Source organism: Rhinoderma darwinii, chromosome 5 (genome assembly GCF_050947455.1).
Source record: "Rhinoderma darwinii isolate aRhiDar2 chromosome 5, aRhiDar2.hap1, whole genome shotgun sequence".
Lineage (NCBI taxonomy): Eukaryota > Metazoa > Chordata > Amphibia > Anura > Rhinodermatidae > Rhinoderma > Rhinoderma darwinii.
In genome coordinates, this window is record NC_134691.1 from 136,751,097 (window position 1) to 136,777,963 (window position 26,867).

The 26,867-nt window shown below is 39.6% G+C and overlaps 1 protein-coding gene across 5 annotated transcripts in view; it reads right to left on the reverse strand.

The window, feature by feature from the left end:
- Window positions 1–26,867, reverse strand: part of CARMIL1 (capping protein regulator and myosin 1 linker 1) — a 489,111-nt gene that overhangs the window by 22,236 nt on the left and 440,008 nt on the right. For 4 of the 5 annotated variants that reach the window (XM_075826549.1, XM_075826545.1, XM_075826550.1 and 1 more), the window contains 4 exons: window positions 24,399–24,574; window positions 22,180–22,267; window positions 14,596–14,745; window positions 2,065–2,082 (listed from right to left, as the gene is read on the reverse strand). In XM_075826549.1, coding sequence (XP_075682664.1) covers window positions 2,065–2,082; window positions 14,596–14,745; window positions 22,180–22,267; window positions 24,399–24,574 — 432 coding nt within the window. The remainder of the gene's footprint in view (window positions 1–2,064; window positions 2,083–14,595; window positions 14,746–22,179; window positions 22,268–24,398; window positions 24,575–26,867) is intronic. The other variant, XM_075826548.1, reaches the window with a different exon arrangement.

Consider the following 26,867-nt stretch of genomic DNA (forward strand, 5'->3'; position numbering starts at 1 on the left):
TTAAAGAGAACCTTTCACCTCCCCATACATGTGCAGCTGAGTTCTGCATATAATGGGGAGGGCTGCACAAACCCTGGGGCACTTTTAAAAAAAATTCTACCTCCCTCCGTTATTTAGATATCGGTGCCGTTATATTTGGCGCCCGATATTTAAATAACCCCCTGAACTGTCAACGGGGCGTGTTACTATGGCTGTGACACTGTCCATTCAGATATGGACAGTGTTACAGCAAGAGCGAGGATAGAGGAGAGAGTGTGCGCGAGCGCGCGCGCGCTCTCACTCTTTAGCTTTCAAGATTAGACTTCTGCCGAATTGTCAAGGGGGCGTGTCACTGTTACGGACAGTGTAAGAGCTGTGGACTGATCTTGAAAGCTGAAGAGTAAGGGTATGTTCACACGGCCTATTTACGGACGTAAATCGGGCGTTTTTGCCCCGAATTACGCCCGAAAATAGCGCCTCAATAGCGCTGACAAACATCTGCCCATTGAAAGCAATGGGCAGACGTTTGTCTGTTCACACGAGGCGTATATTTACGCGCCGCTGTCAAATGACGGCGCGTAAATAGACGCCCGCGTCAAAGAAGTGACCTGTCACTTCTTTGGCCGTAATTGGAGCCGTTATTCATTGACTCCAATGAATAGCAGCGCTAATTACGGCCCTAATCGACGCGGCGTTCAAGCGCCTGCACATGCCGGTACGGCTGAAATTACGGGGATGTTTTCAGGCTGAAACATCCCCGTAATTTCAGCCGTTACGGACCCCCGCCGTGTGAACATACCCTAAGAGAGAATGCGCGCGCGCACACTCGTTCTCTTCGCTCTTGCTGTAACACTGTCCATATCTGATTGGACAGTGTCACAGCCATAGTAACACGCCCCCTTGCTAGTACACTCCCCATTGACAGTACAGGGGGTTATTTAAATATGGGCGCCAAATATAATGGCACCGATATCTAAATAACGGAGGAAGGTAGAACATTTTTTTTAAAGTGCCCCAGGGTTTTTGCAGCCCTCCCCATTACATGCTGCACTCAGCTGCACATGTATGGGGAGGTGAAAGGTTCTCTTTAATGAATGCATGGGCGAGTGTGGCAAACTTCTTTGATAATTTTAAGTGACCCAAAGTAATATGTATCCTCAGACTCAATAGGAAGAAAAGCATATACCTCACATAAAAAGGATTCTTTACAGTTAGAGTAGTGAAACTATGGAACTTCCTACTCCAAGAGATAGTATCTGCTATTACTATGTCAGCAATAAAAAAAAGGGCTAGATGCGAATGGCATTAACTTATCTACCAATGAATGATGTATAATTGATTATGAATGTTGAACTTGATGTACCGGTGTCTTTATTCAACCTATGTAAATGTTCTAAGTTTTCTAATCCTATCTGGCAATATAATATTAATGATAAATCTGGGATATTTAAAACTCATTGTATATTAAGTATTCTAAGAGCATCTACAGTATGATATTCAGTGCCAATAGCATATGTTCTCTATTAACATATACATCTAAAACTAGAGCTTTCTATTATCCTCGGATATGACACACAAGTCATTGGGTTCACATTGCTTTTCTCAATACTCTATAACAACCCTATTGACATTGGACATGACTAGATATAAAGTGACGTAAAAAGTTCTAAAAGACGCGACAAAAAACAATAAAAAAGGTGAACATAAGATTCCCTTTGAAGAGGGTGGACCTATAATAAAAAGGTACTACTACCCTTGGATAAATTTCTAAAATAAAAAAACTATACTAACTAGACTTTATTCCGATCATAGAAAGTCACAAGACCATTGCAATCACTTAAATATTTACCTACATCCATAAAGCTAGCCTCCAACCATTTCCGGGTTGCAAATAATTTCCAGCATGCAGAATTTATATTTACTGTTTCCAAGCGACTTATTCACTAGCCATGCAGTATTATTCGTTCAGTAACCACAGGAAAACGTGTTTGCTATCACACAGGAGCCAGACACGCAGCAGAGAGATAAATGAAGCATAAAAGTAAAAGACACAGGGAAAGTCACCAAAAAAAAAAAAGTACTTACACTTCTACAGCAGAGAGTCTCCAAGCAGCAAAAAGAAAGAGACAGGATGTGAATAAAGAAGAAAGAAAAGCTAACTTCTAAAAGACAGAGGAGAGAGAAATAAAAAAAATAAAACTGGAATGACATTCAGAGGGAAATAAGGGAAAGACAGTAATATACTTCAATCTCTTCTGCTCACGAAGCAGTGGAATCATCATATTCTCCGCTGACAGGTAACAGGAGAATATGTGCCGCTACAACAGCATCTGACATTAAATCATATGCTGCGACAGTCACACAATAATCCGAAAATATCTCCGTGGTTATTCACATAATGCACAGGTCTGAACGGTCCACAAGCTTGTACTGCAATTCTCACTAACACAGCTTTAATTATTGCAAACATTCTAAAATATACATTTTCATACAAATTTCATATTATTTTTCTTACAGGTTATGAAGACCTTACAATTTCATATTACACTTAATATAATCAATATTCATGAATATTAAAATAATTGTTTATAGAAGTTAGTATTAAATATCTGAAACAAACCTTCTACATGCAAAGATTATTTTATCTTAAATACAATAATTACATAGATGTTCTGATATAGCAGAGCGGAACTTGTCATATTGTAGCGCCGTAAAGCACTGTAGATGCACGAATTCAAATACATTTGTAATACAGTATCCAATGGAGAATGCCACCAGTTTGTCCGTGTCACATTTCATGAGTCTAACAAAAAATTAAACAAAAAAAAACCCCTCTATATGACTCCATATGAAGACGGAGGCACACACGAAGGTACAGTATGAAGTATGGCTTTCATATTGTGGCTCTATGGAACTTAGTGGTTGTACGCAGCCATAATATGGCCATGTGCATGAGGCCTAAATCACAATAACTTAAAATGTGGAATAAAAATGATGTTAATGATAAATATCTAGAATCTCTGTTACAGGCCTTGACCGTAAAGTGTAACCGGAGAATTATCCTTAATAATTTACAGCAGTGTGAACATATCCTCAGATGTCAATAATAATGTGGAAAAAGACCAACGGCTACTATTGTTCCAAAATGAGGTAGGCTGTACTTTTCCAATACAGAATCCACAGCTCTCTATTTCCTCAATGAATGCGTATTCCCATGGGTGAAATATTCACAAGTAAATGTGAATACTATATTAAAATAGGGTCATGTATCAGAATAAGAACAGCTCCTTTTCCTTTCACGAACGCCATACAGATTAATGATGATCCCCTGAAAACAGAGCACGCTGAGGAGTTGATCGCCGCAGTCCCAGCTTCCCTAATCCTCAGCGATCAGCGGTTACCACTGGGAGTAGTACCAGCCTTTATCTTCTCCTCAGCAGCCACTACAAAATTACACACCACCCATTCATATGAATGGGCCACCATGTAATACACGGTGGTGTTGAGTCTGCCAGTGCAGGGGCAATTCTTTTCAGCAGCTCTCCACTTCGGCTCACCCATGTGTACTCCTAGAGTATATGGAAAGGGCTTATCCCATAGGACAACGCCTGTAAAAAAAATAAACCAAAAAAAAAATGTGGTTTGTAGTTAGCAGCTGCGTGAACTACTGAACGGGTCAAGTAAATCTCTGCAAAACCAAAAGCTTTGCTTTAAAAAAAGGAAGAAACGGTCTGGAAAAGAAAACTGGTCATTTGCAAAATTTCTTTGGACGGTTTTCAATTACTTATATTAGATTTGTTTACAACGTAGTTCACTTTCTTTGTCTAGTTCCCCTCTAAATATGACCACAAATATGAGGTAAATGTTAGATAAAATGGCCATATCTGTTGTATTGGTACTTAGTGGTTTCCTGAAATTGATGGTGCGATTGGGCAATATCTCACTGTACGATAAATAAGTTATTTTTTCAGAAAATTCCCAACTATGATGTATACATATAAAAAATACTAAACACACAAGATTAATAGAAGACTTTGAAAGGTACCTATCATGTTTCCTTCATGAATCAGTAGTATATGTAAAAATACAAAACTTTGTAATATATCTTAAAAGCGGCCTTCCTCACATTTCAGCAGCCTGTAGTTACCTTTTCCTAGCTTGAGCCGGTGTGTGAATGTACAGAAATCTCCTCAGTCCCCCAAAAAATTTATCTAATGTAAAATAGTAAATACTGGACAGGGTATAGGAGTGAGGAGGGGGGGATGCAGCTGCAGTTTTGATTGTTTCAATGATGCATAAGGGGAGTGAGAAGGCGAGATATCTGATTGGCTAAGAGCACACAGCAAAGCCAGTCCACTCAGCAAGCATCGACATAGTTTCTGTAAAAGGCGATTTTCTATCAGAGGCAAGAAAAAAGAACATATGCAGACACATCTCTAGCTGCACTACACGTAACAAACATCTACATCTGACGTACATTTTTTGGCATCGGTAGGTACGCTTTAAAGGGGTTGTCCGAAATGGACAAACCCTTTTCAGACAACAGATTTCCCAAAAAGAGCGACTGAATGGCAGTGTTCCTACTGCTAGATGTTGCCAATTTATTTTTGAGGCATTATGCAGTGGGCGTCCATTAACTTCAGTGGACACAAGAAATCTTACTGTATAGAGCGGAGACCCATGTCAGAAGCCTCAATCAGATTGTCATGCCTTAACATGGCATATGGACAGGGGTTGTCAACAGTACAAAACCCCTTTTAACCCCTTAAGGACACGGCGAATTTTGGCCTTGAGGACAGAGCAATTTTTTTACATTCCCCTCTTTGCATCCCGACGCTCATAACTCTTTTCTTTTTTGTACGACGTAGTTGTATGAGACTTTGTTTTTTGCGGGACGAGTTGTACTTTATGTAGGTACCATTTTTTGGTACAAATACATTATCGTTTAATTCCTATAAATTTTTATTTTGGCGAAAATGCAGAAAAAAAAGCAGTTGTGCAGCAGTTTTAATATTTTTTTTTACACCATATACCGATCATCATAAATAATGTTATACATTTGTTGTACAGGTTGTTACGGTCGGGGCGATACCAAATATGTCTATATTATTTCATGTTTTGGGACTTATATTTTAAAAAGTTTATTATAAAAAATGTCTGTTTCTGTGTATTTTTTTTACTTTTTATTTATTTATCATTAATTTTTTTTACATTCATTTAACTTTTTTTTTTAATCCCATAAAGGGATTTATCATTTTGATTTTTATTTTGCAACTGTAATGTACTGGCATAGATCTATATGCCAGTACATTAGCCTGTTACTGATTGTACACAGGCAGTTGTTAGGGCATACCTCAGTATGCCCTAACAACAGGAAATATGTTCAGACAGCCCTGGAGTCCTTCAATGGACCCTGGGCTGTCTGGCCATATGAGTTGTGGGCTTTGATCGCGTCACAGTTATCTTCTGTGACGCAATCAATGTGCAGTCCCCCCTCTTTGAACGCCGCGATCTGCTTTCATCGCGGCATTCAAAGGGTTAACGGCGAAGAGAAGATGTTTCTCTCCTCTCCGCTGTCAGAGTGGGGCCGTGGCTGTGTATTACAGCCGTTGCCCCGCTCTTGATCGCACGCAGAGACTGCTGTCGCACAGGACGAGTATGCTCGTCCTAATGCGCGAAGTGCTCGCCGCTCAGGACGAGCATACTCGTCCTGTGTCGGCAACCAGTTAAGCTAATAAACTTATTATTGTGTATCATTCCTATACAAATCATTAGTGCATTTCTATCAATCTAAGACTACGCGTACATTAATCTTTTTATTCCTCAGATGTCTCAGTTACCGTTTTTTAACAAACAGAGGTATAGAAGAAACCGCAGGGTAGGAGTGCACGGTAGTCTGTCTTTTATTGATTTACTGCAGCTTAATGTATGAAAAAAGATCAATCAAAAACATAAAAACAAGTAATTCTGCCCTCTGGTAAACAAACAAGGCAGGTGTAGAAGAATGCACAAAGCGCCAAGAAACTTACAGTATACTCCATGGTTCATATAATATATACTGTACACTGCAGTACTGCTATTTTTTGTATTTATCATGAGGTTCTTATGCTTTCTCCATGTTTGCATATGTATGCTCTACTTTTTCCTCTTCCTCACGCTCCAAACATATTCTGATTTTATTATACATACTTTATGTAAATAGATAATTGAAAATATTAGATTGTGAGCCCCATTGGGGACAGGGACTGATGTGAGTGCATTCTACGTACAGTGTTGTGGGCTGACAAGATTCTCACAACCAGGAAAAGCAGCTTTTCATTCATTCATTCAGCATAAAATGCAGACCTTGTTCTTCAGTCTAAGCTTCACTCATATATAAGTAATGTTGGAACAATTTGACCAGTATGTGCAGGCTCAGACCATTTTACTTTTAAAAAATTGGGCTCCATAAATCCCATTCTACCTCTCTGTGTTGCGGCTGAAGAATGTGATTTCCGACCATGAAGAGGAAACAGCATTGCTCGCTGTGCTACGCGGTTTCCGTAAGTCTCATAGAACTGAATGGTAGTTACAGAAACCGCGTAGCTCGTATGCTACACTACTTCCCTAACTGCCATTGACTATGGAGCCACGAAAACAGCATAGCTCAGCGAGCTACGCTGTTTTCTTCTTCATGGTGGAAAATCACATTCTTCAGCCGCAACACAGATGTAGAACAGGGTTTAGGGTGCCCCATTCTAGTGATAGGAGTGGGTCCCAGAGGTGGGACCCGCATCTATCGGACATTTATGACATATCCTGTGGATATGTCATAAACGTCCCTGATGGGAAAACTCCTTTAAACTTCATTTGCCAAGTGGATGCCCAAACACTCAGTGTGTCCAAACCGGCTGGTAATTGACAAACATCTTCCATAGACAGAGATGATGTTTTGCTGCCTGCTTCCATATTCATTAGCAGAATCTGCTATGTCCTGGTAGCTATATCCCAGCACTGGGGTGATGTCATGGTTCCTTTACCCTGCAGTATATTTCTACTACGCTCCCTCCTCAATTCCCAGACCAAGAGAGAAAAAAAAAACAAAAAAAAAACAGCTGATCAGCAAATACAGCTGTACTGTACTATGTGTTGTCAGATTGTCGCGATCAGTAAAATACAGTAAATATCAGCTCTGGCAAACCCGGATATCAGGAATCTTTTAACATTCACCCAGTAAAGTTGTGTTTGCTGCCCAGGTGCGGTCTTCTGTGCCCTAGTACTTCTCAGCCTTTCCTCAAGAACGCAGCAAAAGTAGACTTATTTTGCGCAGGTTTAATCTCACTAGCAATGTAGTTCAACAGGACAGTCTGATAATGACCATTTAAATTTCTTATTTAAGGAACGACTCACTTTTATGATAATACTATGATAAACCATACTTCAAATGTTTATTGTTTCCTGCATTTACATTGGGCAATTATCTTTTTATTTGTAACAATAATTGATACATATAAAAGTGGGCAATTATACTGGGACATCAGAGCATGAGAAGCATAGGAAAGTACACCAGCTCGCTGCCATAGCTAGCCACCCAGGCACCAATATGTACATTCCACTATGCTCCAGTTATGTAAGCTCTGCAAAACAGAAGGCACTTCAGAGCTGATCTGCTACATTTCTTTATAAGTCCACAGGAATAAACCTTTAATTGTGACATTTTAGTTTAGTTCTTGGCCTGATTTATTTTAACATTTTCTTCCATGTAAACATGAGAATTTATTAAAGTTTATCATTATGTGTAAGTTTAGTTTTATAACCAATACGTGACCAGTCACTTCACTGTATTACACGGTTTACCTAAAATCAACATTAGTGTATATTAGACTAGTGCATTACCCTTTATGAAGACTTCCATCATATCACAGAGGCTCATCTTGTTCTCTCTTGTCAATCCACATTAAACTTTGCCTCTTTGTCCCTAAGGATAAAGAATACTATGCACTTGTTGTGGGCCATCTTCTCGATGGCATGTGAACCAAGGGAATTGCTGATCTGACAGCTTAATGAAGTGAATAAGCACATGAGCCTAGAGGCTGTGCCTCTGGCACTATGATCGCTTTCAGGAATCGGGACAGCTAGAGGAAAGGCCCCTATTAGTCCCTTATTGTAAGCTGTGCATGTATCTGGTCATAGAAGCTTATGCAGGATCAGTTCCAAATTAATTTACTCAAAGAATTCCGTAAGCTACTTTATATAATTTTTTATATAGACATGAATGTATTACTTTTGCTAAAGACTAAGGGGTAGTTCCTGTAATGCATTTATAACATCAAGTGTGGCCCGTGAATCAACTGTCTGTCTTCTGACCATCTCAAACCTTTCTGCTATAACTTTAATTTCTCTATCACTTGTCCCTAAGCCTTTAGTCATACAGTCAATTTTGCTGTAAGGTGGATTGGGATATGATTTTATTATGACCTTTGATCATATTACACTAATGGGTTAAACTGTTGCAATGCAATGGTAGGAAGTCTTGTCTAGCTTGTCGCAGTGAGAGTTCCCCTAGACATGATGATGTGGTCACCCAACAGCTTAGGTCCGCTTTCTGAAGTCTTTATTACACCCTTCTAGATGACACAAATATAATAAAAGACCAATTTTGTTGTAATGTAACTCCTAAGACAATAGTACTCAAGTGCCCATGTTATTTTTAATTTCCACATAACTGTTGTTGTAATGCTGCCACCAAAAAAAAAATCCAATTAAATATGTAAGCCAATACAACATCTCTACTTAATACAACAAGACAAGCATGTCAATTGCAAAGCAAATCCTTTTACTGTATATTTAAATGAATGGAAAGTGTTAGATTTTTACAACTTTTATGGCATTTAGCAGCTATGCTTGCCTGGAGAGATGGTAACACCTAACAGAATTACAGATGACAAGCGTCTGCTGTGAGAGTAAAAAGCCTTTTACACCTGCCGATATTCAGCCGATGCAATGAGCGCCGATCAACGAGACATCATTGATCGGCGCTCGTTTGCTCCTGTCTCTCGGAGCTATGTATGGGGATGAGCGGTCCTTACTCCGATCGCTCGTCCCTATACGTTATCATGTTATTTAATGCACCCTCCTTCTGCAGCATTTTTTGACCTGTCTGCGTCCTGCTGGGAACGGGTTTTCACCCATCCACTTAGAAAGTATGGCTTTTTTTGTGGTTTTGAAGTTATCTATGTCCCATTTTTTTCTGCTGGTGTTTTTAAATTAGGAACGAAAAGTTCTAGTTTGGGACTCGCAAGGCACTGGGGACCCTTGACGTTGGGTTGCGAGCTTTGCGTATTTTGGCCAAAATAACAACTAATACCCCATGTTTCATGGATATTTTTACTATGTATACTTTTTTTCAGGACGCGGCCAGGTCTTATATACTGCGAGGGCATGATGTGCTGGCGTTTGGCTTTGCATGCAGAAGAGCCCGCCTTAGCCAACAGTATCGGCGTTACAAATAGGCTGTGATCCGGCAAGATATGCTATGCCTAACGACCAGCACATTATCCCTCCACGTATTACACATAGTACTGACACCCCATGTACTATTCACAGCACTGACCCCTATTCATCACACATTTACTTTTTATTACATTATCACACAGTTCTGACACTTCCATACATACACATTTCTTTTTTACCACACATTCACACCCTAGCACTACACTGACACTCATTTATTGCACACTTGTGAGCACTTAGTTCGCCACTCCCCTCAAGACTAGTGGGAGTGGCTATCACTATTTAATGCACCCTCCTTCTGCAGCATTTTTTGACCTGTCTGCGTCCTGCTGGGAACGGGTTTTCACCCATCCACTTAGAAAGTATGGCTTTTTTTGTGGTTTTGAAGTTATCTATGTCCCATTTTTTCCTGCTGGTGTTTTTAAATTAGGAACGAAAAGTTCTAGTTTGGGACTCGCAAGGCACTGGGGACCCTTGACGTTGGGTTGCGAGCTTTGCGTATTTTGGCCAAAATAACAACTAATACCCCATGTTTCATGGATATTTTTACTATGTATACTTTTTTTCAGGACGCGGCCAGGTCTTATATACTGCGAGGGCATGATGTGCTGGCGTTTGGCTTTGCATGCAGAACAGCCCGCCTTAGCCAACAGTATCGGCGTTACAAATAGGCTGTGATCCGGCAAGATATGCTATGCCTAACGACCAGCACATTATCCCTCCACGTATTACACATAGTACTGACACCCCATGTACTATTCACAGCACTGACCCCTATTCATCACACATTTACTTTTTATTACATTATCACACAGTTCTGACACTTCCATACATACACATTTCTTTTTTACCATACATTCACACCCTAGCACTACACTGACACTCATTTATTGCACACTTGTGAGCACTTAGTTCGCCACTCCCCTCAAGACTAGTGGGAGTGGCTATCACTATTTAATGCACCCTCCTTCTGCAGCATTTTTTGACCTGTCTGCGTCCTGCTGGGAACGGGTTTTCACCCACCCACTTAGTAAGTATGGCCTTTTTTGTGGTTTTGAAGTGATCTATGTCCCATTTTTTTCTGCTGGTGTTTTTAAATTAGAAATAAAAAGCCTTTTACACCTGCCGATATTCGGCCGATGCAGCGAGCGCCGATCAACGAGACATCGTTGATCGGCGCTCGTTTGCTCCTGTCTCTCGGAGCTATGTATGGGGATGAGCGGTCCTTACTCCGATCGCTCGTCCCTATACGTTATCATGTTGGCAGCGCGTCTCCCTGTTTACACAGGAAGATGTGCCGGCGACAACGATATTATTTCACTTTTTTAAAACGATACGATCAGCAGATTCATCTGTTGATCGCTGCCCTGTTTACACAGGTCAATTACCAGGAACGAGCGTTCCATGAACGCTTGTCTGCCCGATAATCGCCCAGTGTAAAAGGGCCTTAAGTCTTTAGTACAAAAATGGAAGTAGTTAATTTAAGTTATGGTCATTTACTGTGCATTACTTAACTAGGGTATGGCAGAATCATATACCTTGTCCGTAATTTTATGCGCGAGGTATATAGACGACATCTTGATTCTCTGGTGTAACTGGGAGTTACAATTTAATGAATTTGTGTAGCTTCTAAACGTCATAAACTTAGTTTATCATGTACTTTTCTGCGAGTATTCAGGCACAAATAGCTTATTGTCATGGAAGAGTTATCACCCAGTCACCTTTAAAAGAGTTATCCTCAATGGGCCAACATTTAAGACTCCGGAGAAATAGCTCTGACTTTGGGGGTTTATGAATAAATCAAAGACAGTTATACCATCGTTTTACTGCGAGGGGTATCGAGACGTGATCTTGAGAAGAGCGATTCACCTTGCATTAACGCAATACAAAACTTCTGACCTCCACGATAGAGACACTCCAACCCATTTGTTTGGTGGGTACTTTTGACAACAAGGAAAGAAATAAGACACTCCAGAATCTGAGGGGGATTAAGGCAGACAGGGATTTGACAAATGTTGTTGCTCCCCATACCCTTATTACTTTCAGATTAGAAAAAAGAGAGACTGGTGGGCACTTTTAAATGCGGTTCATGTAGGGCATACAAATTTGTCATCAAGAAGAGAAATTCAACACAGGAAAGATATATAAGAAAAGGACATTTGCAAATTGTAACACCAAGGGAGTGGTGTATACGGCCAACTTTTTGATGTTGCCTGTATAAACCACAGTTTTATACCTTTAACTCATAGTGCTGCAAGATCTTTTTCATATAATAATATATACGCACACACACATGCATGCACCCATAGACCGAGTCTTGGTCATCTATTTTGTTTCTGATTAGCCGGTTTTAGTGATGATGTGGAAGGGCTAACCCCATTATAGCTTGGAAGCTTTTGCCACAAACGGCAGCTTGCATCCATGCTCGTGCCAGCACTATTATGTGCTTGAGCATTGTTTATTAGTACATCTGTATGGTCAGAATTACTGTTCTACGCAATGCCCCTGAAGATTCACTGCAGAACTAAGATAATGAAGAAACAAGTAGGGCTTTAACAGGGTGTAGACAGATAGCCTCAATACAAGCCAGATAGCCTCATCTTTTATTTGTGACAGCCTCTTTTCTATCAGTGTCTATTTCCTCCATTTTCGCTATCAAGTGTGCAGGGAAGGATAAAATGTTACATAGCCCAAACACAAAATAGATTATTACGTCTCCCTTACTCCTAACTCCATCTACTGCCATAAACCACACACCCTCTCTCTATGTTACTTACCCCTTCTCAATCCAGTCATGTTTGGTTCTCTGCTCAGCTGACCATATTGGAGACTATGGGACTGATGGAAAAAGCTAGGCACAGCTTCTATTGTGCTTTCCATAACTTCTATAGACTTCATTAGAGCATACGGAAACTGCTGCGGCCAGGAATTGGTTAACGGCAGTCACCGGAGCCCAGTCCTACCAATCCCTGCCGATGTTTATGGAGCACTGTATATGCTCTGGAAAAGTTACAACTACCATGGTTGTACTAAATTTTTCAAAAAGCAAACTCTACATAACATAATACCTATTTATGTACATATATGTATCCACTTTTTGGACCAGCAGGACAATGGACTGTAATGCATCTCAAAACGATACACGATTCAACTAGCATATCCACTTCAGTCTTTGAAAACACATTATAAAGCAAGGTGTGTATCTACTTCTGTGGAAACTGCTCTAGGAGAAAACATAAAAAATAGAGTACATGAAGGTCCATAGTATTTTTTAACCGGGGCCACATTGTTTACTCATTTTTATTTCATCTCATCCCTTGAAAGCATGCTCAGTGTACCCATATTTCAATTATACATTGTAGATCCTGTCTGGGGGTAAATGGGCAGTACACTAGGGAATGGAATTATTATTGTGAAACATACGTGAAGTGGCATATTTTATTTCTAGCAGGAACAATCTGAACACAAATAAAGGTAGTTGCAAGGAATTTAGATGTCTTCTGGTTGCCTGTGGAGCCTATTGATAAACTATGGGCTGCTTATGCTATGCAGGTTACAGCCATTTTCCCAGGGCCAGATTATACGGTGGGCTCATGGGGCACATGCTCTGGGGCCTCCACCACTCACCCTCCCTGATGGCTGTTTCGCAAATCTCTTCAGTCGAGAATAGCAGGAGAGGTGGCCACATATGCATGGGGCTCTCCTTTTTGAGGTCTAAGGGCTCTTTGCACATGACCGAGCGCCAATCGGGCTGTTCAAGGCATCCGATACTTTTTACAGACCTTTTCCCTTCAGTGGGTAAATTGGGTCTGTGAAAACTGACCCGACATTCCGATCTGTGGAAAGATAGAACATGTCCTATCTTTCCATGGATCACTGATGGGACTCAGATGGCACACACATTTGTGTGGAAGAGCCCTAAGAGAGTTGCTGGCTTGGCAGGCTCTATAACTCAAATAAACTTCAGTCCAGGGGGCCACATGCATCTACAGTCACCACTACAATATCTGGCTGTAAAAGCAGGTTAGGTGGGATCTGGGTTCCAGAGGAGGTATGGTTGCCTCCACCAACCTTAATCCGGCCCGGACGATGACAATAGCAAGTAGGAGGAGTAGATGAATGCCAGCTACGGATTGTCATCTTTTACTGATCTGTATTCCTCTTCCAGTTTTGTAATCATCGATTTTCCACCTGGAGGTCCCCAGCAGAGGGAAACTTTGTTATCAGTTTATTGTCAAGGGACCCTTCCAAAAAGTAGGGATTGTCCAAAGCAGACAACCTATTTAACGAACGAAGAACTAATAAAATGCCTTGCTATTTTTCCTATAACACTGCTAGACAAAAAAAAAAAAAGAAAAGCTAACAATGTAACAATAGCAAACGTAATATTGAAGAAAAATAAGAAAAGCCAAGAGTGCTATAAGGAAAAACTTGTACTAGTACTCAAGTATTCGAGTTTACACAAATTACAAGACTATTAGCTGAGCTTTATGAGCTTTTAGGCCACCTCTAAACGCACTAAAATACTTAACAAATGTCTTGCATATGTGCACACATTCAAAAATTTAGATAAATTAAAATATTTAAGGTGTGCAAAGAAATAATACATTTTAAAAAAAACAGTAATGAAAATGTCAAATATTTACATAGTTTAAAAAAAGTTAAACAAATCAACTGGGTATGTTCACACTGAGTTTTTTACAAGCAGAAAATTGTGCTTGGGAAAATCAGCTCCGTTTTTTGGAAGTGGTTTTGCACCACAGGCGGTTATTGTCGCGTTTTTTTTACCTATCTCTACAACAGTCAAAGGAAAAAACCGCAAGCGTTTTTTGACATAAAACGCGTAAAAAAACGCGTCTGCCGTTCGCTGCGTTTTTTTTCCATCTCCCATTTATTTCAATGGCGTTTTTGAGGTGGAAAACGCCTCAAGATAGGGCATGTCGCTTCTTTTTCCCAAAAGCGTTTTTTTCTGCTTGCAATGGGAGGCAATTTCAGTCGTTTTTGCCACGGTTTCCACGACAAAAAAAACGTGTCAAAAATCAGTCTGAACAGGGCCTTAAGATAAAATAAGTTATTTCTAAGTATAAAAAAAAAAACTAGGCCAAACAAAACACTGTCACTCACCATGCATGTGTCCAGGTCCTCCAAACGTTCCATCTCGGAGAGTTCTTCAACAGTGGGAGCAGAACGCTTGGTTGGTCTCTCTTCTACAGTCTCTATCTCCATAGATTCTTGATGAGGAAGTGACTTTCCGCGCTTGGTAAGATGATCAGCCTAGATGCAAATTTAAACTATTGAGCTACTGATATTGTATGTGAGTAAACTGAGAATTTAAGTGATAACTGGCACCTTAACCATACTTATTCCTCTTAAGAGTTAAAGGGGCTGTCCTACTATTAAATATCATATTCATTGTATAGATCATAAAAAAAATTACAAAATTAATGTTTGCCATTTACATGCCCTTAAAAAAATGATCCAGTGAGGAGTTATGATATTTACTTACATATAAAACATACAAAAACGGGGTGGCGTCTCTCTTTGAGGGAGCAGCAAAATGTGTATGTTTACATTGTTTATACGTTGATCTGTTCAAGTAGTCTGTATGGTGCGGTTGATCATGTTCTTCTGTCCTTCACATGCTTTATTTGTGTGGGGTCACCCTTTATATAGGGTTTCCCCATAAACTTGTAAACATTTATAAATTTTTCTGCCACTATTTGCTTGGTGTTCCATGCCCCTATTGCATCATTGCTTGTACATGCGCTCTGCATAGAAAGACGCCATTTTCATGCTTTGCATGTCTCATCTTTTAAATTGTTTGTATCCAAATAAAGAATTTTTTAAATTTTTCTATATTCTATGTGTTATTTGTACCCCGCTTTTGCAGGTTGTATATTGATTATTGGATTCAATGCACCAAGCTATACTTGGTTTAAATATGTCCTTACCCTCACATGTAATTTAGTGGATAGGTTATTATGTTTACGTGGCTGTAAATAAATGCACAACCTATTGGTACATTCAAGATAAGTCCATAGTATGGTGCCACCTGTTGTTTAAAGTGTAAAGCAATGTACATGTCCAACTAATGAGCTAAGTGTTGGTGGAGATGCATTGTCAGTCACTCTCCCGACAGCCAGCTTTCTGCATAGTGATCCTCTGTTCACTGCAGAGAAGCCAATAGAAATAGCTTTCTGCCCTGCTTGTCAGGGAAGGAGCAGATCCTCTGCAATAGCATGGTAGTATAACAGAGAAGGCTCCTACTCAACTTTATAGGATTAAAAAGCTCTGCATCCCGACAGCAGATACGAACCCTGCAGGGGCGTAACTAGAATTCAAAGGACCCTATAGTAAAATTAGATGGGCCCCCACCACATAGTGACAGGAGAATGAAATAACAGTAAAAGTAGCAATAATTAAACGGTATAGATAATAGAACCATATATCAGAAAACCTACATAGTAGTGCTAGATAGCGAAAAGCCACCAACTTGTTATTCTCCACTAAAAGGAACATTGTTCTTGCACCTGTCTGGGCCACATAGCAAGCTGCTACAGCTATAGTTACGCTCATAGAAACCTGCACATGCTCACAACCTTTATTGTTTTATTTCATTATATTTTCATTGGTTTCTAAGGGAGCGCATACAGTGGATGTCACACTATATATCTTCACTACTCTGGATCCCAGGTTACCTATATGCAAAGAAACTGGCAGCTGATGGTATAGTCCCTTCTTAGGGTATGTGCACACACACTAATTACGTCCGTAATTGACGGACGTATTTCGGCCGCAAGTACCGGACCGAACACAGTGCAGGGAGCCGGGCTCCTAGCATCATAGTTATGTACGATGCTAGGAGTCCCTGCCTCGCTGCAGGACAACTGTCCCGTACTGAAAACATGATTACAGTACGGGACAGTTGTCCTGCAGCGAGGCAGGGACTCCTAGCATCGTACATAACTATGATGCTAGGAGCCCGGCTCCCTGCACTGTGTTCGGTCCGGTACTTGCGGCCGAAATACGTCCGTCAATTACGGACGTAATTAGTGTGTGTGCACATACCCTTAGAGGGGGAAGATGACGGATTCTATTTAGAGCCCATCACTAGCAGAACAGATTAGCAGCCGAAGAAATCCGTAGGCAAATCCTATTTTAGCTGAGTTTTAGGAGTATTCGCAGTAAAATCCGCAAGTCCAAAAACATTTTTGGCCCAAAAAATAATACTATACTTACCTCCCAAAGCTTCACTGTTACCCTGCCATTCTCTGTACACCCGGCTCCAGCAATAACGTGTTCTGTCGACACATGAAAGCTGCAGCGAGTAACAGAGCAGCCACATGTGATGACACATCATTGCTGGAGGATGGGGGTGTACAGAGGAGCATTGGCATCTGAGCGCCAAAGGAGGTAAGTGCAGAAGGGCTTTTTTATTTTTTTTTCTAGACATTCGGCTGTCGTCTGCACGATTTGGTACGAATTTGCCTACCCTGTGGCTTTTGAGGATTTGCTGCAGAAATTTTCCACAGCAAATCCACTACGTGTGAACTGGCATATCAATCTCCACAGCAACCAACCAGACCTCTTAATTTTATCTTTGAAATAGTTTTTATAAACATTCCCATTATGAATCACAATACTGTTGTCCTAATATCTCCCTTGCAACCATAGCTTTATGTGCATCAGCAAACTACTTACATAATCTTAAGATTATACAGAGTACACGAATATGTTTTGATGTGACATTAGTTGCCTCTTTGGTGCAGTTAGGGCCCACAGTTTACCGGTATCAATTTATACTTCTCATTAAACAAATCCCAATATTACAATTAGCTTTCGTTGTGGTCTCATGTAATGTCAATAACCTCCAAGAAATAATTTTAAACTTTCAATGTGAATGCTAAAAATGGAAGGATGGATGTTCTGCCTTCATTTCCTACAACCACGTGAGAAAACAATTCTACAGCATTGCCATGATATTTGATTGGACTTTATACAAATGCATGTATTCCAAAGATGTTAGTTTCATATGCTAGTAAATGGTTAAATAAATATGTACAGCGTGTATAAATTGAGCCCTGGAATGTCCTTTATTAGACATTTTTCACTAGCATTTTATTGGAACTGAAGAAAAAGTTCAACCAAACAAAACATAGTAAAGTGATAAATGAATTCATACAGAGGCATAACGTGCAGCTCCAGTACAAAATATTTAGCAGGGGCCTGACATATGCTATTTATAATACTGTTGACTTCTAATGTGTCAGGGTGTGGCCTTTGCAATGGCTCTTTAAACCTCCTAAAGTTGCCCCTCTGAATTCATATCCGCTTTACTTGACTAGGAACTATAATAAGGTCCTGTACACTTGACGTTTACAGTCTTCCATCAGAGTTATAAGTCGGAAGTATAAAGCCAACAGAAGGCCAAAATGTATCTAACTGTATAGGTATACAGCGGGATACGTCGCCCGGACACCCCGGGGAAGCTCCTGACATCACTGTCCATATATGGACGGTAACACCAAAAGATTCCCCAGTCCCGGAGCCCCCAGCCAGAGAGCGTCTGATGCTCTGGATGGGGACTCCGGGACTGGAGAAGCCTCTGACATCACTGTCCATATATGGACAGTGATGTCAGCAGCACCCACAGGGCTGGAATTCCCGGGCCGAGCACTCCCTGATGCTCTTTCTGGTGACTTCACCCCTGTGGAAGCTACTCAAAATATAGGTTTAATGTATACCTGTGACGGATGCCACTGTATGTTCACATTTTTTTTTTAAATGCATATAACCCACATTTATTTTTTTTGCGGAATCCCGCAGGACAAAAAAGCATAGTGTACTATACTATGAAATACTTCTTCTTCAAAAAAAAAAAAAGTGTACCGACATAGAATAGCCTGATGGAGGAACAGGCTAATGGAGCCCTATGGACATGTATAGGGCTTTTATCGGGAGGGCTGTTATCGGGAGCTTTACCGACGTACACTCTAAACATAGGGTTGAAACCTGATGTAAACTAAGAGGTTTCTTGTAAACAAAATAAATACTGTCAATCCTTTGCTTAAATTTACCATATTCTACTAAAGGTGTAGTATGAAATCAAGTCAAGTGTGGTAAATGAACGGGCAGTAGTGGCATACATTGTTGTCCGTAGCATACCCTTTTTTTTCCCTCATTACAAATTTTTTTTTTTATCAGTCAAAAAAATATAGAATATGCTTGATAATCTTTTAATTGCAGCATGTGGATAGCAATGTGTTGAAAATATCTTCAAGTTATAAAAAAAAAAAAGGAGGGGGGATTGCCAAGACTAGATACAATTGTAGCAAATTATTAGTATTGGGTCTGTATAGGTTTTCAGCCTTTGGACGTAAACAAGACTAATTCCATCCACGTACAGCAAACATAGATCTTGAAATGAGGAGGAAATAAAATATAAATCATAAAATAAATTTCAAGAACATCTAACTATACACTCATCACGCTTAATTAACATAAAACTTGACGCTTTTAAAGTGCACTGCAATTGGTGGTCAGTATCTTGTAGTTGGTTGTCGGTGGCATGTCCCAAGCCCTGTAGTTGGTGGCAAGTATTAGGCTACATGCACACAACCATTAATTTCGTCAGTGCACTATCCATTTATTTAACGGATTGCACACAGACCCATTAATTTCTATGGCCCCACGCACACTACGGTGTTTCTCACGTATACATGTGAAGGACGTGGGACCACGCCGCTAAACTCAGAGCATGAAAAACACGGACATATGGAATGGATGCGGAGACCACACTGATGACACATGGACTACAAAAATAATGGACAACTGATCCGCTGTTAATGGGCCGCAAAAATATAAATAGTCGTGTGCATGTAGCCTTGTACTCAGTGTCCTGCAGTTGGTGGCCAGTATTCTGCTCAGTGTTCAGAGTTCTGTGGAGTGCGACTTGTTTATTCACAAATTACTTCACTTTTCTACCAAGAAAAGTATTGGAAAAGGTCCAATCTGGCATTTATAGCTCAAGTTAGATTCATCAACAGGGCATGCACCATGTTCATAAACGTGTTACACTTTGCACAGGGGAAAGATACAGGCACACCACACGCACAGTGCATCAGTCCATAGCGCCCCCTATAAAGATCTGTTATAAAATTGACTTCACAAATACTTAATAAAAAATATGTCTAACTTCGTAGGAGCTTTCATACTAAGTTTTGCTAGTACACCCCTGGATAAAACTTCGTTCTTGCAGACCGATGAAATGGAAGTAGTTCGGTAAAATACTGCATTGTAAACGAAGTCCTATTTCAATACTGCAGACTGTGGAGGCAGCGAGACACCCGCTATTTTTCTGAGATCATATATTATGTCGGAGACAGAAGCACCAAGACCTCAGCAGCTTCTCCCACTGGGCCCTCTGTCTGAAAGCATCAGAGTCTGTAAATGACTTGTTCAAGAGCAACAAAGCCTCATTCCTCCTACTTTAGTGCCAGTGTCAATGCTTTAACTCATGAAGTCATCCTCTACACAATGATCCAGCAAGGATGAGAGACATCTAAATGATTTGCCAAGCTGAAAAATCGCCATGAAGGTACCAAAAAAGCTTGTTTATCAAGTCCAACTAAATTTTATTTTGCATTAGTCTGTGTAATATGTAATAAGTATACTGATTCTGTTTAACACATTTAAGATCATTATCTGCAAAAACCCCAAGATTGAAAATAAATCTGTGAATGAAAACATTAATATTAATAAATATATTGCAATACAATCATTACCAGATTAGCATCTCAGTAGCATATAGGCAAATTGTATGGCGCCTTAGACTCCGCCCTATAAGTAGACCACACCCTAAGTCAAGTACGGCTTTAAATTGTTTGTCTGCCCTTGAACATTGCACTGCCCTTCTCACAACATCTAGCACCCCCTGCAGCTTTCCCCTGGTCTGTCCCTGGGTGTCCTCCTCTCGTTCCCATAGTACTGAGAGTGCCTAATTAACATATACATAATTTACAAATGAGTACAGGCTTTCAGTAGGTGCCCTTCGACCAGAGCCGGCTATAGGCACAAGCCTAGTTTAGGCAAATCTGGTCCTGTGTATAATACAATAAACTCACATATTTCAACAGTAAGTACATTGATTTATTTGATATTAATAAAAAATGTTTTTAATAAATGAATAAATTAGTAACATCTTTTCCAAATATTTTCATACATGGAGTGTTATCTACCAAGTGCTCCATATGAAAGATGATCGCCTCCTGCATTAATGTCTCATTTCTTTCACACTTATGACTAATGGGAAGGTAGATTTTTCTCATAATTTCATCATTTCCCAAAGTACCAATGGGGTTATCTGAAGCACCTCTTCTTATACAAGTACCGTGGCTAGAGAAGTGCTTATACCAGATGACAGGCGGTATTACAAATTGTAACACCTTCCCCTGTGTGAGAATTTAAGGAAACATGTATTTCATGCCAATTGTGAGCTAAGAATTTTATATAAGGCAAACACATATTTACCACTAATTATCTAAAATATTTTCTATAAATATAATGTTACATTCTCCAAAACAATATAAAGAATTACAATTATTCTGATTTCATCAATGGAGTTCAAAAGCTTAAAGTGAACCTCTAGCTTTTATCATCATGTGGTTCGCAGGTCCAACATTCTGTGCTATTCGAAATACATTGTAGCAATAGCACCGATTGTTCTGATACAGAGCTACAAATTCCTTGCATAGATACTGTATAGAGTTAAAAGATAACATGCTGGTTACCCGCAGCCACCACTAGATGGTGTTAACTGCAGTCTTATTATGGAGTTCAATGTATAACATTATGCAGTAAGCTCCCATGCTCCCTCTAGTGGTCACTGCAGGCAGCCAGCATGTTATCTTTTAAATCTATGCCTCTGCAGGAATTTTGAGCTCTGTATCAGAAAACAGAGCTCCAGACGATCTAAAGATATATTAAGAAATTATACAGAATCTAATTTGAAACCTTTTTAGTTAAAAAAAAAAAAAAAAAGGAAAAATGGTTCCCCTTTAAGGGTACGATCACATGGGGTGATAATGAAGGGTCAGAGATGATTTTGACGATCTGTAGAAAATGCAGTCTCTGACTCCCCATTACTACTTAAAAATGCATGTATTACTACAACGTGCTTCATTGTATCCAATAATTGCTAACTGTGGAGGGATTGTATACATTTGCCTTTGGGTTGGGATCCTATGGAGCAGCTCTTTGACGCACCATTACTGCTCTGTGTGAACCTAGCCTAAATCATGCATCGTTCCGTATAGATATACGATTAGAAAAATGCAAGAAATATTGTAGTGACTATACTCAGATGAACGTGCGAAAACTCTGACGTGAAAAATGGCAGTTTTTCACGTCCGCGTTGCCCCCGTGCGGGTCCCCATAGACTTGAACGGAAGAAAATAGGACATGTTCTATTTTTCAACGGACCCTTTACACGGTCCGTTGAAACAACGGCCCCATTGAAATACATGCGTCCGTGTGACAGACGTTATTTGAACGGTCGTCACATGGACGTTTTCAACATTCGTCTGAATAAGCCCCAACACGAAGCTTATCCGCAATGTAAACCCCTACATGTGATCTGCTTTTTCAGCCATATTTATATAAAGCTATGTAACTCCTTTAGATTACTTCCAAGAATTACACCGTACTTACCAGTTTATGATGGCTGCTTGAAAGTGCATCTAAGATTTCATCAACAATGCGATCAGACAAGAAAGATGCTACAGTAAGTTTAACTTCACTGTGGAGAAAGCATACAGGAAAATGTATCTTAGCATTAATGTATGGACAATGTAACGTCAAACTGAGAAGGTACCTTCTCTGAAAAAGAAGCCGCAATCTTGGAGGTCACTAGAAGGGATGCATATTATTTTTTATCAAGTACTTATAATTAATAGCCACCAACCTATACAAAGTGTTTTCTAGTCTTATGACAAACAATATATGTGAGTGTATGAAGCATTTTACCATGGCCACTAGGTCATTTATTTAACATAGCAAGGAATTAAAGTTTTCCCAGCTCAGATCTAGTACTTTATAATCCATAATTGATGTCAGTTTAATTATATATATCGCGCTCACATTAGAGCCTCTGGGAATCATTTCAGTATTTAAAGAGTTACTCTGGATTATTTCCAAGTCATTGTGGAAGTACAACAGAAATGAGGCACAAGGTTTCACTTTCTTGGATGACTGATATGAAGATGAAGGCTCGGAGGATTACGAGGACTCTCGCTGACACATTTATGCTATTTTAGACACTGCCAGGAAAAATTAAATCACAGTTAACATGAAAGCAAACAAACAGCATTTCAATCTGGAGCAAAATGTGTTTAGTGAAACAAGGTCAGGAAGCCTCGATAAAGCAACGGGTTTTAAGGTCAACTGTTATGCATTGAACCTTTAATCAATAACAAAGGGTTCTAAGCTTTATGTTATCAACTGAGGCAGCACTGGAAGAGACACATAAAAAGCCTCACATCTTATCTTATTATTTTTGATTTGACACTTTAAGAACCATGAAATATTCATAACCATATTTTACCCACTCATTGGAAAAAAAAGAAAAAATGACTACCTAATGCTTTGAAAAATTCAGCCTTCTTTTTAAATACACAATGACATTTGCATTTAATAGGAATATAGGCGAGATGCAATAGCAGTTCCACATCAACAACTAAAAGCCCTTTCATTAATGTCCGGAGTGACTGTCACTGCATGATCAGCATCTCAAAATGAGAAAAGACTGACAACCCCCAACATTGTTAATAATGATAGGAAATATTTTTTACCATTCATAAAGAATTTGAATCCCTGTTCTGGCATTATTAAAAAGTGTTGGATATGGGATATCATTAAAAAAGAATTATTTTCCTGGATTTTACATTGATCGCCTATTCTTCATATAGCCCATCAATGTAAAATGGGCAGGAGTTGGACAGGGGACCTCCTCCCCTTCAGTAACCAGCGCAGCTATGTTCATACGAGTGTGGCTGTGCCTAGTATAGAAGATCAGTCCACTCAAATGAACGGGGCTGAGCAGCAGTACCCCGCACAGCACACTCATATGGATGTCGCTGTGAACAAGCCAAGGCACTTCAGAAAACACCACTGCCCCTTTTTTGTGCTGATCAGTGGGGATCCCGCGGGTTAAACCTCTTCACTGATCCTACATTGAAGGCCTATTCTAAGCACAGGTCATCAATGGAAAAACCTGGAAAATCCCTTTAAGGAATAGAATGGCTGTATCAGGTTTCATTTGTGTAGATAACACAACAAATATTGGGTCACATATGGAGTACTTATTTTTACATAAGGTAAATAATCTATATAGAGACTCCTATTCACATACTTTGTTTGAAATATATACTTATTTTAGGGAAGAGTAGCATTAAATTCTTCTGGGCTGTGGACAGGATAAATCTGTAGAATGGGTCCTGCACGGATAGATTCATAAGAGTTAGAAGCTATTCTGCTACAATTATTTTCTATAGTATGAGAAGAGAAGAAGGTACATCGCTCAGTGTAATAAAGCTTCAGTCTAAAATAAAAACGTGGCAGACATTAGGGGATTTACAAATATGATTTTGACCTATCAACTGTAATCTGACTTTTCAGATCCAGCAATATAATAATAAGAAATCTATATGCATATAATTTCACTCGAGCATGGAAGAGGAGTGACTCGCTGAGGCCACTCATCTCCGGTGTGAACAATAGGGTCAATCAACGATCCATCTTGTCCAAAGATGGCAGCCCTTAGACAAAGGTCTTTTCCATGCAATTTAACAAAGATGTAACGTGTATGATGTTAAAATTCACAATAAACCGGAACACGGATATAACCATTTATACCAATATACATAATTTACCTTATTTTGTTAAGAATATCAATTCCAGATTGCTCCAGTAAGACATTTTTGACAAAGTTGCGAGGAATTGAGATCTTCTCAGTGCTGGATTGAATGAGATCCTGGCGAATATGAGCTTTTTTCATCACATTTGGACAAAGATTCTCAGCTGCATCTACCATTGATTCAAGAAGTTGCTATGAATGACAGAGAGAATATACAGTGCTTCAATCAAAGGAAAAAACGGAATATCGCCGTCACTTCATTGTGCTCCAAGAAGATCAAAGAATTAAAGGAACAAAGCATTAATATTACTCAAAATCCCACCAACAAACCAAGAATGTAGCATATTGCATCACATCGAGGACTACTACTGTGCATATAGTTTATATTTCATTACACATCACTGATTCAATATGGAAACACTCTCGCAATAATATATCAATAAGTTAAATGGTTGGCATGATGGTACCCCCATGAACTATTCCAGATTAATCTGCAATTAAAGGCTATGTAAACCTTTGAATACTTTTTTTCTTTTTTCTTTTTTTTAATAAAACAATGTATTATGTTGTTTGTTTTTTTTTTAAATCAACTTTGTAATTGGATGCATAGAAGTTGTATCTTGTGATCAAACCTGAATCCATCATATCAGCGGGACTGACTGCTTCGGTGACAGAGGGTCCTGTGTGTCTCTGACACGCAGGATCCAACTGTTATCGATCACATCTAAGTTGCCCACTGTCACCGAAGTTGTCAGTCCTGCTGACCTGACGGATTCGGGTTTGAGCACAAGATACAGCTTCTATGCAAACCGGATACATAGAAGTTGTATCTGAAAAGGTAAGGAATGTTTTTAATAAAAAACAATAACAAATTTGCTTGAAAGGGGCTGTTCACTGCCAGACAATTGATGACCTATCCACCGGATATGTAATCAATATATGATTGGTGGTGGTCAAACACCCGGACCCCGCACCGATCAGCTACACCGGATGGCTCCGGGCACCACACGTCCATGCCGAAAGCAGATGACTCCGGCCACTAAATAGCGGCCAAGCTGAAGTACTACAGATCTGCTCCTACTCTGTTCGGCAGCACAGCCGCTATGCAATGTACGGAGCCAACTGCTTCCAGCTCCATACATTGCATACTGTGCAATGACATATGGAGCAGCTGATCAGTGCGGGGTCCGGGTGTCGGAACCGCACTGATAATATACTGATGGCCTATACAGTGGATAGGTCATTAGTTGTCCAATAGTGGACAACCCCTTTAAAACACTGTAATGCATGGTTTTATTAAAAAAAAAAAATAATTAAAAAAAAAGGGTTCAAAGTCGTATACAGCTTTTAAACATGCTGGTGTCTGTACAGGGATAAATGGCAACTTTTAAAGCGTCTTCAATATTATCAGATACATTGGTAATATCTGTAAGTCTATGTAACTACTACACATTTTCTTAAGCGCCAAAACACCACGCTACATAATATATACCTCTGTAAATCAATCTGCTCTTAAATCTCATTCTGTAGCTATTATATAGTAAAAAAATAAATAAAATGCTAGCACCTAGATTATGTATACTGGTGACTGAAATAGATAAAAGATGTTATTTTTAGCCTTACGCTTGTTGCACAGACGCTCAGAAAGGCAATGAAAAGTGAATAATGCATAACTCTAATGCCACTAGAATATAATCAATATCGGATCATTATCTTAAAAAAATATATAAGTGTATGCCTTAGTTACACAGTATAAACCTGCCGCAGAATACGAAACTGCAAGAAATGCAAAGCAGCTTGTAGTTTACAGTCCACTCACGCCCGCTGCTGTGAAACAACACAGGACATTATAGAGCTTCAGAATGCCTGCAATTGCTACCAGTTCTAGAAGGGAGAAAAGGGGCGAAGATTGTTTTTCAAATATCAAAATAATTGAAATCTAATTTTTCCTTTGATATGAGAAACAGTCTATTTGCATTGCTTTTGAGAGGATATTTGCATTGATTTTGAGAGGATATTCTTCAAGAATGCCAGGGAGAGCAGTAAAGGTCAATACTATGTGCCATGAATGTACAATGTTCCAAATTACAGATTCCAAAAGCAATTGTTGAAATGAGATAAGATTTATCGTCACGTTGGGATTTTATGTTGCCGATCAACGTGCGCTCTTTTTATAGTAGCAAGCAAAAAACTAAATTGACATTTTAATGATCGAATATTTTTCTTACTCAGATAGGCGAGACATTGCGAAGTGTATCATACACATAGGGATTAGTTACTTGCTCTTTATTACAAACTTTGTGAGGTGCACCGCTGCAGCCATAAATTATTAGAGGGGTTGTCCCACAATGGACTTATATCACCTATCCTGATTGCTTCCGGTGGTGGCTCATTTTTATTTTCTGACAGTGTGTAGTGTCCAAGCTTGAGGTTCAGGTGGGCAAAGAAGCCAACGGGCATGAGCTAACAGAAAGCACATCCGTTC